Source organism: Gorilla gorilla, chromosome 6, assembly GCF_029281585.2.
Source record: "Gorilla gorilla gorilla isolate KB3781 chromosome 6, NHGRI_mGorGor1-v2.1_pri, whole genome shotgun sequence".
Classification (NCBI taxonomy): Eukaryota; Metazoa; Chordata; class Mammalia; order Primates; family Hominidae; genus Gorilla; species Gorilla gorilla.
In genome coordinates this window covers 29,349,882-29,364,636 of record NC_073230.2, presented here as the reverse complement: position 1 = coordinate 29,364,636, position 14,755 = coordinate 29,349,882, and the positions used below count along the sequence as shown (strand labels likewise).

The 14,755-nt window shown below is 39.9% G+C and overlaps 1 protein-coding gene across 1 annotated transcript in view; it reads right to left on the bottom strand.

Moving 5' to 3' along the window:
* Positions 1-14,755, bottom strand: part of DNAH11 (dynein axonemal heavy chain 11) — a 359,011-nt gene that overhangs the window by 12,950 nt on the left and 331,306 nt on the right. Inside the window, exons 75-76 of the mRNA XM_055347302.2 lie at positions 8,229-8,420; positions 4,711-4,830 (exon numbers count right to left, since the gene is read on the bottom strand). Coding sequence (XP_055203277.1) covers positions 4,711-4,830; positions 8,229-8,420 — 312 coding nt within the window. The remainder of the gene's footprint in view (positions 1-4,710; positions 4,831-8,228; positions 8,421-14,755) is intronic.

The following is a 14,755-nucleotide window of genomic DNA, read 5'->3' as shown; positions in this document are numbered from 1 at the left end:
AGAGACAGAAAATAGATTAGTAGCTGCCATGGGCTGGGGTATAGGGGAATATGGGGTGGGAAACAAATGGTGCCTGACTGCTAATGGTTACAGGGTTTTTTTTTTTTGCGGGGGGGCGGGGGGTGGGGTGGGTAATAAACCTGTTCTAAAACTTGTAATGGTTGCAGAATATACTAAAGACCTTTCAGTTGTATAATTTAAATTGGTAAATGTTACGGTGTGCAAATTATATCTTAGTAAAACCTTTTTTAAAAACAAAAAGAATCGATAGAATCATGCTCAGGCAGAAAGAACCTCCACATCACGAAAAGATAATAAAAAATTTGGATGATACTTTCGGCCAGGCATGGTGGCTCATGCCTGTAATCCCAGCACTTTGGGAGGCCGAGGCGGGCAGATCATGAGGTCAGGAGTTCAAGACCAGCCTGACTAACATGGTGAAACCCCATCTCTACTAAAAATACAAAAATTAGCCCGGCGTGGTGGCACATGCCTGTAATCCCAGCTACTCAGGAGGCTGAGACAGGAGAATGACTTGAATCTGGAAGGTGGAGGTTGCAGTGAGCCGAGATCACACCACTGCACTCCAGCCTGGGCGACAGAGCAAGGCTCTGTCTCAAAAAGAAAGAAAAAAAAATTGAAATCATCTTTGTTGAAATCAGGGGCAGGCACAGTTATTAGAAACTGGAGAACCAGCATCCAGCCCACTATGTTGGACTCCATGAGATTACTGTCTTTTTAATATTTTCCTTTCTGGTATTTAACAAAAACCGACCCCCCCACTCCACTGCCTCTCCAAGTAGTGTTGGTAATGACAAGAAGCTCCAGTTCATTGTGAATTTAAACAAATGCATTTGCCCTTGGCCTTTTGGGTCAAAAATGCCATGGCCCCAAAGTGCTGTTAGGGATTTTTAGACATTACTCAAGGTTGAATTATCATGGTGTCTTGAGAATGAAAAGGTACATTGGTGATTTTCTAGGCAATACCTTAATTTTACAAATGAATGAACTGAGGCACAGGGAAGCCATGCACAAAGCCAGACGGCAAGTCAGTAGCAGAACCAGAACTCTGGTCTCCCGTATTGCCCGTGTTGTTCTCAGTGTTGGCCTGTACACCATCTACATACAAATACGAGTCATTGTTTTGGTGACCTGTGCTGCCAACAGCTCAGCACTCCAGCCAGGGCAGTATGGTGCAGAGAAAGACCAGCCTTTGGAGTCTGATTACGAGTTTAAATCCTGGTTCAGCTGCTTGACCTCTCTAAGCCTGAGATTCCTTTTTGATTAAATGGAATAATACTTAACTCTTCCAGATTATAGTGAGAAGAAATCATACATATAAAGTGTGTGGTAATGACCCTTGGCACAGAGCAGGTATTTACTAAAGGATTCCCATTGTTATCACAGATTAATGTATAGCCAAATATTAAATATATATAATGAAAATGTATACTTTATAATAAACAGATTTCCCATTTATTAAGCATATTGTTCTAGCATTGTACCAAAGTTTAAACCTGACAGCAAACCTGTAAGTTGATCATTCTAGTTTTGTAGATGATGAAACTGAGGCTAAGAGAGGGTCAATGACATCATACAGCAAATACATAGAGGTACTTCAATGTGAACCCACGTGTTTTTTGTCTTTGTTTTTTACTTCAAAGCCCAGATTCTTGTTATTCTATATTACTAAAATAGTTGTATTATATGATAACTTTAAGGTGACCTGTTACCTTATTCTCTGAAAGTGATTTACTGTATTTCTTAATTAACGCTCCCAAATACATGCTTTATGTGAGAAGATGTTTTCTTTCTTGACTTTGGCCAGAGACCCTCTAAAGCCCACTGGAGAACTCTCTCTGAGAGCAAACTCATTTATTCAACAAGAAACTCACTGATCCTCCTAACAGCAAGATATCACTGAAAGCATTCTGATTCTTTTGATAAGAGCAGCAGAACTTTAAACCCCACACCATGAATGGGTTGCTTTTTGATCATGTTCCAATGCAGCCAAAGACACTAATTTCCAAATATGTTAACCACTTGTGGGAAGTGGCAAAAAGATGTCCTGCAGATGAAGTGTTAGATCATGTTGCTAATCATATAAACAGCATGAACAGGAGAAACTTGCATGAGAACAAAATAACTGGGATTTGCAGCCTCTGACAGCAAGTCAGTTAAGTGCTTTAATTTCCTTTGGTGAGTTGAGGAGGTACCTCTCCAGTGAGGACGCCAGCTTGCAAAATGAAGCATTTCGATCCTGAAAACCTCGCCAGATCTGTATGGAAGGTCAGGTACCTAAATTTCTAAAGGGCTTACACACATCACTGATGCCCCTTCAGGTTTCATCACCTATATTTATTTTACAATTATTTGAATGGGAGTTCAGGCTTGTGAAGGTTAATGGACTGCTGCATTTGGCAACAGTAATTCTCCCCTCAGCCACAGGCCAGAGCTAGGGGAGGGACTGTCTGCGGGAGCTCCTCGCGGGCCCCTTGCCCTCCACCATCATTCGGAGAAATCAGCCTCTGTAAAGGTCGCATGCCTGGCACTGTTTAGCTTTCCCATCTCCATGGTAACTTGCTCCCAGACCTCTCCTGAGGAGTGACTTCCAATTGTGCTAAATTGGAAGTCTCTCTCTGACATGTGAAATCTTGCTCATTAGAACTAAGGAAAGACCATGAGACTCACAATCAAAAGAAACAATTACATAACATTGTGCATTTTTTGCACCGTCTCCAAACTGTTCCACATTATTAAAAGTAGTAACAAAATAATGTCCCCAGTTTTCTATATTAGACTAAAATACACTATGTTTTCCTGGTGTATTTTAGTCTAAAATAGACTAAATATTAGACTAATATGATTTTAGTGATTTAATCTAATATAGACTAAATATTAGACTGATATGATTATATTACTTCTCAAAATGAACTCTAGGAAGGTGATCAAATCTATATAATGCTTCTCTGAGGTGAAATTTTCAGAGAAACTATAAATAGGACATCACTCAAACTATTCAAAGCATTGCTTTAAACAGCGTTGGTGTCTCGCCCAACTGGAAATAGACATGATATGGCGTACAGATGCTTTACGTTTCCAAGAAATAACCAGGAATGGCCACGAACCTGGATGCCATGAGGGAGAGAGAGCGTGAGAAAACTACAGCCACCATGCTCACCCTCTGTAGTACGAGAAACAAAAATGGAGTACTTTTTCCAGAAAACACAGCCCCGGGCTGGAACCGTTTCTACACAGACACAGGGTTACTAAGATGAGAAATGGGAAAAGGATGCTTAAAACTCCACCTACAGGGGTGATCTACCTCTTCCTCACGAGAGAAGGAAGAATGAGGTTCTCAAATCACCATACTTGTCTTTTTAACTGACACATAATAATTGTACATATTGATGGGGTACAATGTGATGTTTTGATACATGTATATGTTGTGTAATGATCAAATCAGGTAATTAGCAGGCCCATCATCTTAAATATTTCTCATTTCTTTGGGGTGGGAACATACAAAATCCTCTCTTCTAGCTATTTTTAGATATACAATATTGTATTGTTGACTACAGTTACCCTACTGTGCAATAGGACACCAGAACTTATTCTTCCTTTCTAAGGATGGTAACTTTGTATCCGTTGACCATTCATTCCCCACTCTCCCCTTCCCCAGTCTCTGGTAACCACTGTTCTATTCACCATTTATAGGAGATCAGCTTTTTAAGAGTCTTTATGTGTGTGAGACCATGTATTTGTCCTTCTGCGTCTGACTTATTTCATTTAACATAATGTCCTCCAGGTTCACCCTGGAGCATCTTTTCTCTTTTTAAAAAACATAACTATATTACTTTATTATCACACATAAAATATTAACAGGACTTCTATATTACCATGATATGTTAATGTTAATTTCCCATTGTGTCATAAATGTCTTTTTTTTTTTTAACAGTTCATTTGGAACAAGATCCAAATAAGGTTCTTACCTTGCCCTTGGTTGATATATATAATCTTTTTTTACTATCTTGTTAGATTTAATTTTATTTTAAATTGACAAATAATAATTATATATATTTATGGGGCACAGTGTGATGTTTTGATACATGTGTACATCGTGGAATGGTTAAATCAAGCTAATTAACAAATCTATCACCTCACATACTTATTCACCACATTTTTCTTGAGCACATATTATAATTGAGTAACTGATACTGGTCCAATTGTAGACTATTCTCTAGGACTTCCATGACAGGCAAAAAAGAAACTTTAGTGAAATGAACTCTGGAATAGAAATCAAAAGACTTCTATCAAAAGACGCACAAAACTCTTGCCCGTGCCAACCTAGTGGCCTGGGGCAAAGCCCCATGTTTCAGCATCTCGGTCTAGAAAAGGGAATAACAGCGTCAGCTCTGCATACCTCATAGGGTTTTTATAAAGAGCCGATGAGTCAGTGCATGTGAGGCTGCCTCACGCTGGTGCACTCTCTAGCACACACAGAGATCACCTGGAAGACTTGTGAAAATGCAGATTCTGATTCTGTAGGTCTGGGATGGAACCCGAGATTCTGCTTTTCTAAGAAATTTCCCAAAAGGCCAAGCATCCTCAATAACATTAAGAATTGCCCATAGTATAATTAGTTTCTAAAATTCTTACCAGAATTTTTTGCTCAGTGAAATTTATTTACAAATTAATTTACAAATGTCTTACCAGAGATGGATTCATGAATTCTTCTAAATACACCCGACACAGTTTGCGATCCCAGTCATCTGTGATGTGGCCTCCATACATGATCTCACCAAAAAGATAACGGAGATCCTCCCACGGGACCTGTGGAGAAAACCACACAAATATTCACTGCTGGGTGCAGAGTCTGCCTCAGAATAGCCAACCAGTGGCACGTGCCCCTCTAATGCAATGCCCTCCAAGCCTCCGTCAATAGGAGGATTTAAAGGTGGTTCAGAAATTGTCTAAGTTTCTGCAGGGAATTTCTTGGGAGAATTATTTTCAGTGTCTTCTAATATAGTCAGTGAAAATTCACTAACATTGAGCTGTTTATGAAGATTTTTTTTCTTTAAGAGATGAGGTCTGGCTTTGTTGCCTAAGCTGGAGTGCAGTGGCACAATCACAGCTCACCGCAACCTTGAATTCTGGGGCTCCAGCAATCCTCTCGCCTCAGCCTCCCAAGTAACTAGGACTACAGGCACAGGACACTACATCTGGCTAATTTTTTAAAAGTTTTGGAGAGATGGGGGTCTCACTATGGTGTCCAGGTTGGTCTCGAATTCCTGGCCTCAAGCCATCCTTCCTCCTTGGCCTCTCAAAGTACTGGGATTTACAGGCTTGAGCTGCCACGCCCAGCCTTATGCAGATTTTAAAAGAAACTGAGTCGTCCCTAGAACATGTTTGCAGGGAAAGTTTATACATTCAAATTCTCATCTAAAAATTGTGAAAGGATATTGGTTCACAAGGCCTTTGAAGTATGACATGTTTTTATTATCTGCTTTATATCAGCTTGTATTATCTGATTCAGGAAAAGAAAGCAACATCCACACAATTTGAATTTGGGGTGTATGTAGAATCCTAGTATTTTCCAAAAGTCCAGGCAAACAAATCCCCTTGCCACAGATGGAGCTGAGGGCTTGTCTTATGGCATGACTGGCCTAATGACTGTTCTAAGGGTTGTAACCAATGACTATACCATGCTTTATTCAAGAAATCACTGTATCTACTCTTTATTTGGCTGAGCAGGGTTTGAAGCCTCTCTCTGCTACACTTTAGCTTCTTCTGGGTTTGCAAAACACGCCAGTGTGTGATGAAGCCTTTCTAGACAGGAACCTTTACACCTTCGGGGGCAGTATACTGCCTCCCAACAGTTTAAGTAAAAACATAATTATAGCCTTCGCTTGTTGCGTGATGTGACAGAATAGAACAAGTAAAATTGCTTCAACTATGCCAATGTACTTTTCTACAAGTTTATTTGAATTTGAATAAATGAACCTCAAATATGTCTTTTAAGCTGGGTTGAGGTGAATGAAAAATAAGAGAGGGGTGCCTAGACCGCAACATGCTCTCTCAACCACTGCATGGACTACCTTCCAAATAGCTGAAATGGATGGAAAACAAAGGCTTCTGACTTTTAGTTCTTTTTCTGCTTACATTTAATTGATGCTTGCTACACATTTCAGTATTCAATATGTATCTCTTTTTAATTTTTATTTAACTAGGGATCTGTTCTTTTCAATAATTATTTAAATAATTATCTGTTCTTTTCAATAATTATTTAGCTAAGGATTTGTTCTTTCCTCTTTTGTTTTTGAGACAGAGTTTTACTCTGTTGCTCAGGCTGGAGTGCAGTGGTATGATCTCAGCTTACTGCAACCTCCACCTCCAGGGTTCAAGCGATCCTCTCACCTCAGCCTCCTAAATAGCTGGAACTACAGGCGTGCACCACCATGCCCAGCTAATCTTTTGTATTTTGTATGGAGACTGGGTTTCCCCATGTTACCCAGGCTGGTGTCGAACTTCTGGACTCAAGCGATCTGCCCGCCTTGGCCTCCCAAAGTGCTGGGATTATAGGCATGAGCCATCACGCCTGGCCTCAGATCTGTTCTTTTCAATAATTGATTCTCTTTCCCTCAATCCTGGTCTTTGTTTTTTACATATACTTTCTTGAAAAGGGCATTTTGTACAACCAAACATGTGCTCATAGGAATTTAATTCCCAAATCCTGATAAGTCGCTTTGTGATGTGCAGAAAATGACTGAGAAACATGAGAATGTGTTAAAAACTTAAGGCTGTGCTGATTCTGGAGCCCCAGGATGAAAAAAAGCAGGACACGGTGTGACTCAGTTGGTCAACTGGTGTTTCCAAGACTCAGGATGTAAGAGCTGGAGAGAAACACGTGTGTCCACTTCCCTCTTCCTCCCCTTCATTTCCACCTCAATGGTGTGTAGGATTCAGCTGAAATACGATTCTATTCCCGGTTGCAGCCTCACAGGACAGTTATGAAGGACTTGAATAAAAGTCTTAAATGGTCCTTTTTCTACCTAGAACTGTTATAATTTTATGTGCAATAGTTTAGACAAAATGTGCTGGGAATCAACACAAAAATATTACTATTTAACAGAATGGTCAAAATATGCTCAAAGTATTCAGAATTGCTTTTTAATTCTATAAATTAAAAAATGAGAGATATGGAACAATGAACATCAAATACCATATTAAAACCATTTATTTTGGATACAACTTATTTAAAATTTGTTCCTTGGGAAAATATGCCTATGTTAGGTACCAAGGGTATCTATTCTAATAGCAATCAAATCAACACTGAAGCCTGAGAAAGCGGACCAAAAAAGCTATAACAATCATTACCGAAGGAACATAAAACAATAGTTTCCATTTAGAAACAGGGACGGGTGATTTTAAAAACCCTTTATAGAAAATGTGGCCTAGAGTACAACACTTGACTGGTTTTGTCACATGTATCCTAGTTTTAACGGATTTAACTTAATGAAAAAAGTTTCCGTTGTGAGGATTAAGCTAGAAAATCCTTAGGAATGAATGGTTCTTGCTTTTTGAAATCCAATCATTGGGTTTATGAGAATTTACACAAATGTTCTTGATGAGGCATTCCCATTCCCATCTGTAAAACACATTTTAGCTACGAAATAAAATCATTCATCTACCTTTAACTTCAAATCAAGGGGAACATTACTGAGAAAGTCACAACAAGGTGGCATCCTTAATACATAATAATGACATATGCAGGAAATGCACCATTATTTATACATGTGACGCGCTGTAAATTGCTTCCATCATCAGAACTAATTGTAGTGATTATTAATGCAGTGTTATGAACTGTCACAATTGCTGTATGTAATTACATTTGTGCAAATGCTTCATTACCTGCCTAATGAATCTGGCATATATGCACATGTAAACCACTGTTTTTGTTAACATAATGAAGGACATTTTTTGTTTTTTGTTTTTTTTTTACACTAAGCTGCTGATGTAGAACTGGTTTGACCTATCTCACGAAGTGCAAACATCCACTGCTGGAAAACCTTTGATCTGGTTTATTTTCACACTTGGCAGAAGATACATACATAGTGTCAGCTATTTCAATAATAGCTTCAAAAGAGAAATTATGGTCAATTTTGATAGTGCCCAAAGACTGACAGTTTTGTAAACTCCTTGGAAGAGGTTATTTGACCACCAGCACTTACTTTAGGGTTTGCCTCTAAGTAGTTGTAGAGGACATTGGCACAAATGGTGAGGTCTCCAGGATTAAAAGGATAGCTTCGGCTCCAGCCCTGGGGGCCAAACCTCAGTCTCCCAGCAACACAGGCGTGGAAGTAGCAGAGAGAAAAAAGGATGCTTTTAAACTCCTGCTCCTTGGAGCATATTTCAAGTGTATCCTGGGAAAAAAGAGAAGAAATGCTTGATTATCCATCTGTATGGTTTCCAAGAGCAAGGGTCTGCGTTTTCAATAATCTTGTAAAGAACTTTGAGAGTGAGATACTACAGAGGCAACATGCAGTTTTCAGCATGGCTACTTATCCAATGAGAAGCATAACAGGAGATTATTTGGCATTTGCCAGTCTGTTGGCTTAAGAGGAATACTTTTGTTTTGCTTCAGTCATGCTTCTGAATGCTTCTAAGTTCACTAGAAAATGAGACACTTCATTTTAACCATGTCATACTGCTTGACATCATTTTCCTCTGCAAAATTTTCTTCGCGGAATCTGGATGACATAAAGCCATCATCTTCATTTCATCACTGTAGTAGAATGCTATTACGGTTGGGAGAATGCTAGTTAACCACAACTATCCATTCTTCCCTGGTTCTCTGGGCACATGGACACCCTTGACTGTTTCCCAGCCTCCCTTGAAGCCATTTGTGTCATCCAATCAAGTTTTTGCCAACAAAATTTCAGCTAAAGTGTTGTGTATAACTTCCAGGTCATTTGCTGAAAATGAAATTGCTTGTCTTAGTTGTCACTCTTCCCTTTTTTTCCTTTTTTTTTTTTTTTTGAGATGGAGTCTTGCTCTGTCACCCAGGCTGGAGTGCAGTGGCACCAACTCAGCTCATTGCAACCTCTGCCTCCTGGGTTCAAGTAATTCTCCTGCCTCAGCCTCCTGAGTAGCTGCGATTACAGGTGCATGCCACCACACCCAGCTAATTTTTGTATTTTTAATAGAGATGGGTTTTTGCCACATTGGCCAGGCTGGTCTTGAACTCCTGTCCTCAGTTGATCCACCCTGCTCGGCCTCCCAAGGTGCTGGGATTATATGCACGAGCCGCGGGGCCCAGCGAACTCTTTCCTTTTCTATGGCTAGAAATGATGATGATTGGACAAGTCTGGAAACCTTGAGTTAGGTATGGCAGAGGCACCCATCAGCTTGGGCATATGAATGATCTCATGGAACAAAGCTGCCTAATATGTGAGAGAAAAAAAACTCCTATCTTGTTTGAATCCCTATAGTTTTGATTCTCTTTCTTACAGCATCTTAGCCTGTACCTTAACTAATAAAATCACCACGACACATTATTTCCTTCCAATGAACTAAAAGTAAAATTCATTGTTGGGATGACTGGGTGATATATGGAAAATTGGGAAACATGTGTCTAGACCTGTGAGGTTTCTTTTTTATTTGTTTTTTGTTTTTTTGAGATGGAGTCTTGCTCTGTCACCAGAGGGGCTATCTCTGCTCACTGCAACCTCCGCCTCCAGGGTTCAAGCGATTCTTCTGCCTCAGCCTCCCGAGTAGCTGGGACTACAGGCATGCACCACCATGCCCGGCTAATTTTTGTATATATTTTTAAATAGAGATGGGGATTCACCAGATTGGCCAGGGTGGTCTCGAACTCCTGACCTCATGATCCACCCACCTCGGCCTCTCAAAGTGCTGGGATTACAGGCGCAAGTCACTGTGCCCAGCCTAGACCTGTGAGATTTTTTTTAAGAACGCAGATGGAAAATGGAATCCTGGCATGCTACATGGATATGGTTATGGCCCAACAGCCATAAAATTAAAAGAAATATAGCTGTCCAATCTATGGCTTAAAAGTCATATTTCACCCATGTTCAGATTTGGCAGTTCTGTGAGACAAGGAAAGGAAGTTGAGGACTACTCCTTCAGCTGGCATGGAGCAACAGGGGAGGAAGAGGCCAAAATCTGCCCTTCCCTGCCTTGTCCTTTAAAATGGGCAAACTATAGCCAGTTCACATTTGAAATGGATCTGACAACTTGGGCCATATATGAAGTATATGTAGAACCAGTGTGAGTAGTTCAGACCTAGTCTTCTAGAGGACTTGTGATACTAAACCAAGACCAGATTTGTTCTCTGTGGGCCAGGACCAGAGAGCTTTTTAGTTTCTTTAGACAGTGCGTTTAGCAGAATCCAGGGCTCCCACCAAATATGGTTCTAGAATTGGCCAGGAAGCATGTAGTGCAGATCCAATTAAATCACTAGGTCACTCTAAATCACTAGGCCATTTTTAGGTCATTTATGGGGCTTGGAAATATACAATCATTAAAAAATAACTTTTCCACAAATAAAGGGCAAGCTTGTGAAGGCAGAAAAGAGAAACCATATAACTGGAATTAACCTTGAAGGGTATAAAAAAAATTTACTTTTAAATGTGAGAAATTTCTAAGAGATCCAATATATGCATCAAAATTTCACTTTGGAATTATGATCTAACAAATCACTTAATACCTTTCTGAATTACAGATAGTCCACATAAAACCCAAGGTACTACAATAACTAAGTACATTACTTCAATCTGTACTTTATATAAATGACTTGGCTTTATCCTCAGTGCTAAAAGAAACAAGTCAATCCATTTCTTTGTGTTCTGATAACATAAATGATGCAGGAAAAAAATATGAATCGGGCTTTCTGAAGAAAAGGTATGAGTCTACCTACCATTCCACAGTTCAGGCCAGTTGTATTTTTGCAAACCAAGTGATAAGCCAATATTTAAAAAATACAGACTCCATTGTGAACAAAGAACAGGCATCTGCATACCCATAGTAGTGCTATTTGTACACAATTACCAATTTTATATGCACAATGATCAATTACTTGTTTCTGCCTGCAAATTTTACAGAAACAGAAATCTATCTTCTTACTCTAAAAAAATATAGTTATCTGGGTGTGAAGGTAGCCAAAAGAGTACTCCTTTATGACATCTTCCTCAAGAGGCTCTTTTTTTTTTTTTTGAGATGGAGTCTCGCTGTGTTGCCCAGGCTGGAGTGCAGTGGTGCGATCTCTGCTCAGTGCAACCTCTGCCTCCCAGGTTCATGCCATTCTCCTGCCTCAGCCTCCCAAGTAGCTGGGACTACAGGCGCCCGCCACCACGCCTGGCTAATTTTTTGTATTTTTAGTAGAGATGCGGTTTCACCTTTTTAGCCAGGATGGTCTCAGTCTCCTGACCTCGTGATCCACCCGCCTCGGCCTCCCAAAGTGCTGGGATTACAGGCATGAGCCACCGTGCCCAGCCTCAAGAGGCTCTTTAGCTGAAAGGTGTAGGTAGATGGCATCCTACAAGAAATGGTTCTTTATGTCCCAGCCACTTGATTAAATTTACATAAATATTCTGGAATGCTCAGGATAATAAAGCACTAGTATTAAACAAACTGTTCATTTTCAATACACATGCCAAAGTTTGGAGGTAAATTCTAAATTGAGGGGAAAGATTAAAAATATGGATTTAAAAATTAGCCAGGCATAGTGGCATACACCTGTAGTCCCAGCTACTCAGGAGGCTGAGGCAGGAGGATTACTTGAGCCCAGGAGTTCAAGGCTGCAGTGAGCTATAAGTGTGCTGCTGCACCTCAGCCTGGGTGACAGAGCAAAAAAAAGAAAAGAAAGGTTTAATTAGATTTGAAAAATACCCTAGCAGTACAGTTGACTTGTCTAAACCTCTTGGGTATTTTACTCCACTGTGAGGGACACCCAGGCAACAGGAACAACTGGTCCTCATTTACCTAACCCATATGGGTAACAAGAGAGATAGCATTCATCACTCTATCCATACGCAGGCTTTAACAAGATTGGACCACAGCAGCAACACAAAACACCCCAAATAATACAAGGAGATATGGGAAAGGACATCTGTGATGAAGACTGCTGATTGCCTTCCTTAAAATGTCTTCTTGCTAATTTTTACCTGGGCATATGGTTGCTTAAGATAAATTCACTTTTCCCAGCCTCTCTTGCAGCTAGGTAATGCAATGTGACTAAGTTTGACCAATGAGATGAAAGGAGAATTTCTGTTTGTTAACTTGTAGGAAGCACTTGCACAACAAAGCAAACACCGTCCTTTTCCTTTTGTCATCTTCTTTGTTTCTTCTTTCATCCTCCTGTCAGGAATGTGGATATGGGGGCTGCAACTCCTGCAGCCACCTGGGACCATGACAAGCCCATTCTAGAAATGGTGAACTATAAAGAACCAGATTGATGACAATTTGTGGTAACACATGAGTTCTGAATGGACTATCTGTAAAACTCTCATGTGGCAGGACTACTTTTTGACCTTGTATAAGCCACTGTTATTTTATAAGAACTTCTTTCAAAAGTAGCCAACCCAACATTCTAACTGATAAAAGGGCAATGGGAACTTATTCACAGATAGCCAGGGAGCACAGGCTAAATCCCTTGAATTATATAATCTGATTAAAAACTGCATTTTGTTTTCTAACATAATGACAGGTCAGCCTTCATAAAAGACTCTAACATTTTAGATTTTCTGCAGATTTTTTATTTTGTTGGTTGGCTCTGGCTAAGACAGGTTTGATGAGAAGATTATTTAGTGAATCACTTTGGTTATCTTTGCTGTTGCTACTTAACATCAAGTTCAGTCTTAATATTTCAGAGGATCCTCTCCACTATATTGCTTATAAATAAGCAATATTCTTCCTTGGGCCAGGTGCGGTGGCTTACGCCTGTAATCCCAGCACTTCGGAGGCCGAGGCGGGCGGATTACAAGGTCAGGAGATCAAGACCATCCTGGCTAACACGGTGAAACCCCGTCTCTACTAAAAAATTCAAAAAATTAGCCGGGCATGGTGGCAGGCACCTGTAGTCCCAGCTACTCGGGAGGCTGAGGCAGGAGAATGGCGTGAACCTGGGAGGCGGAGCTTGCAGTGAGCCGAGATCATATCACTGTACTCCAGCCTGGGCGATAGAGTGAGACTCTGTCTCAAAAAAAAAAAAAAAAAAAAAAAAAAAAAAGAAATATTCTTCCTTGAAGTTCCTAAAAGTCTTTCCAATAAAAGTAACCTTCAATTAATAAAAGTGGCTTTCCAGATAGCAGTCAAAAGAACTGACAGGTTCATGAAAAGACCAGAACAGGTGTTCTTAACTAGGGAATTCATGCATAGGCTTTGGGGGAATCTGTGAATCTTTATCATTATATGCAACATATTTTTAACACTTATTATTATTTTTTGAGACAGTGTCTCGCTCTGTTGCCCAGGCTGAAGCACAGTGGTGTGATCATAGCTCACTGCAGCCTCGAACTCCTGGGCTCAAGTGATCCTCCTCTCAGCCTCCTGAAGTGCTGGGATTGTAGGCATGAGGCACTGTGTCTGGCCCAATGTGCAGTATATTTTCGAATGTGTATTTCCCTGGGGAGAGTGTCCATAGTTTTATGAGATTCTCGAACTGATCTTTACCAAAAAAACAAAACAAACAAACGAACAAAAAAGCTGAAGGATAATTGGGCTGAAGCACATTTGTTCATGAAATGTTCACTTTCATGAATAAAGATACTTATTTCAGGGGGCAGATAAGTCCTATTTAAATAAATCAAATTCCTCTTTGTATGTACTTTGGGAAATAGCTTGAAAATGTCACAAATAGCCAGAAATTATAAATTAAGGGATGATTAAAAAACATATATGTCTGTCACAGTGGATTAAATAAGGCATATTGCAGATATTCAATAGTTTCAAAAAGATTTTTTGAGTCCTACTATTTACACAATCTTCTGTGTATATATAGGATACAAATTACTCAATTATTTAATGAAGTAATTAACTGCATTCTTCAATACTGTATTCTTAGGTAGTCAATTATCATAATTCCTTCATAATGTTGGTTTACGTATTGACCCAAAAGCTACTAGAAAAGAAGCTAAGGATGTTAACATGCTTCATAGGGAATGATATTTCTAAGAGGGGGCTGAATATTTATCACCAAATCATATGTATTTCCTCTTTAGGGTTCATTCTACTGTCCTAACAAGAATGCGATTTACCAAGGATTTCCAAAAAATTAGAGGAAGGAAGGAAGATCTCAGAGCAATAGCAAGAAAGGAAACTGAAAGACTTGACAATGATGTTGATAGATAGGATAGTTTGGGTAAAAAGAGTAATGGTAATAAAGGTATCATATATATATCATATATATGTGTATATATATGTATATATACATATGTATATATATATTAATTTATATATGTATTCGGCCAGGTGCAGTGGCTCACACCTGTAATTCCAGCCAAGGTGGAATTGGGAGGCCAAGGTGAGCAGATCACCTGAGGTCAGGAGTTCGAGACCAGCCTGGCTAATGTGATGAAACCCTGTCTCTACTAAAAATACAAAAGTTAGCTGGGCTTGGTGGTGGGCGCCTGTAATCCCAGCTACCTGGGAGGCTGAGGCAGGAGAATCGCTTCAACCTGGGAGGCTGAGGTTGCAGTGAGCCAAGATCATGTCATTGCACTCCAGCCTGGGCGACAAG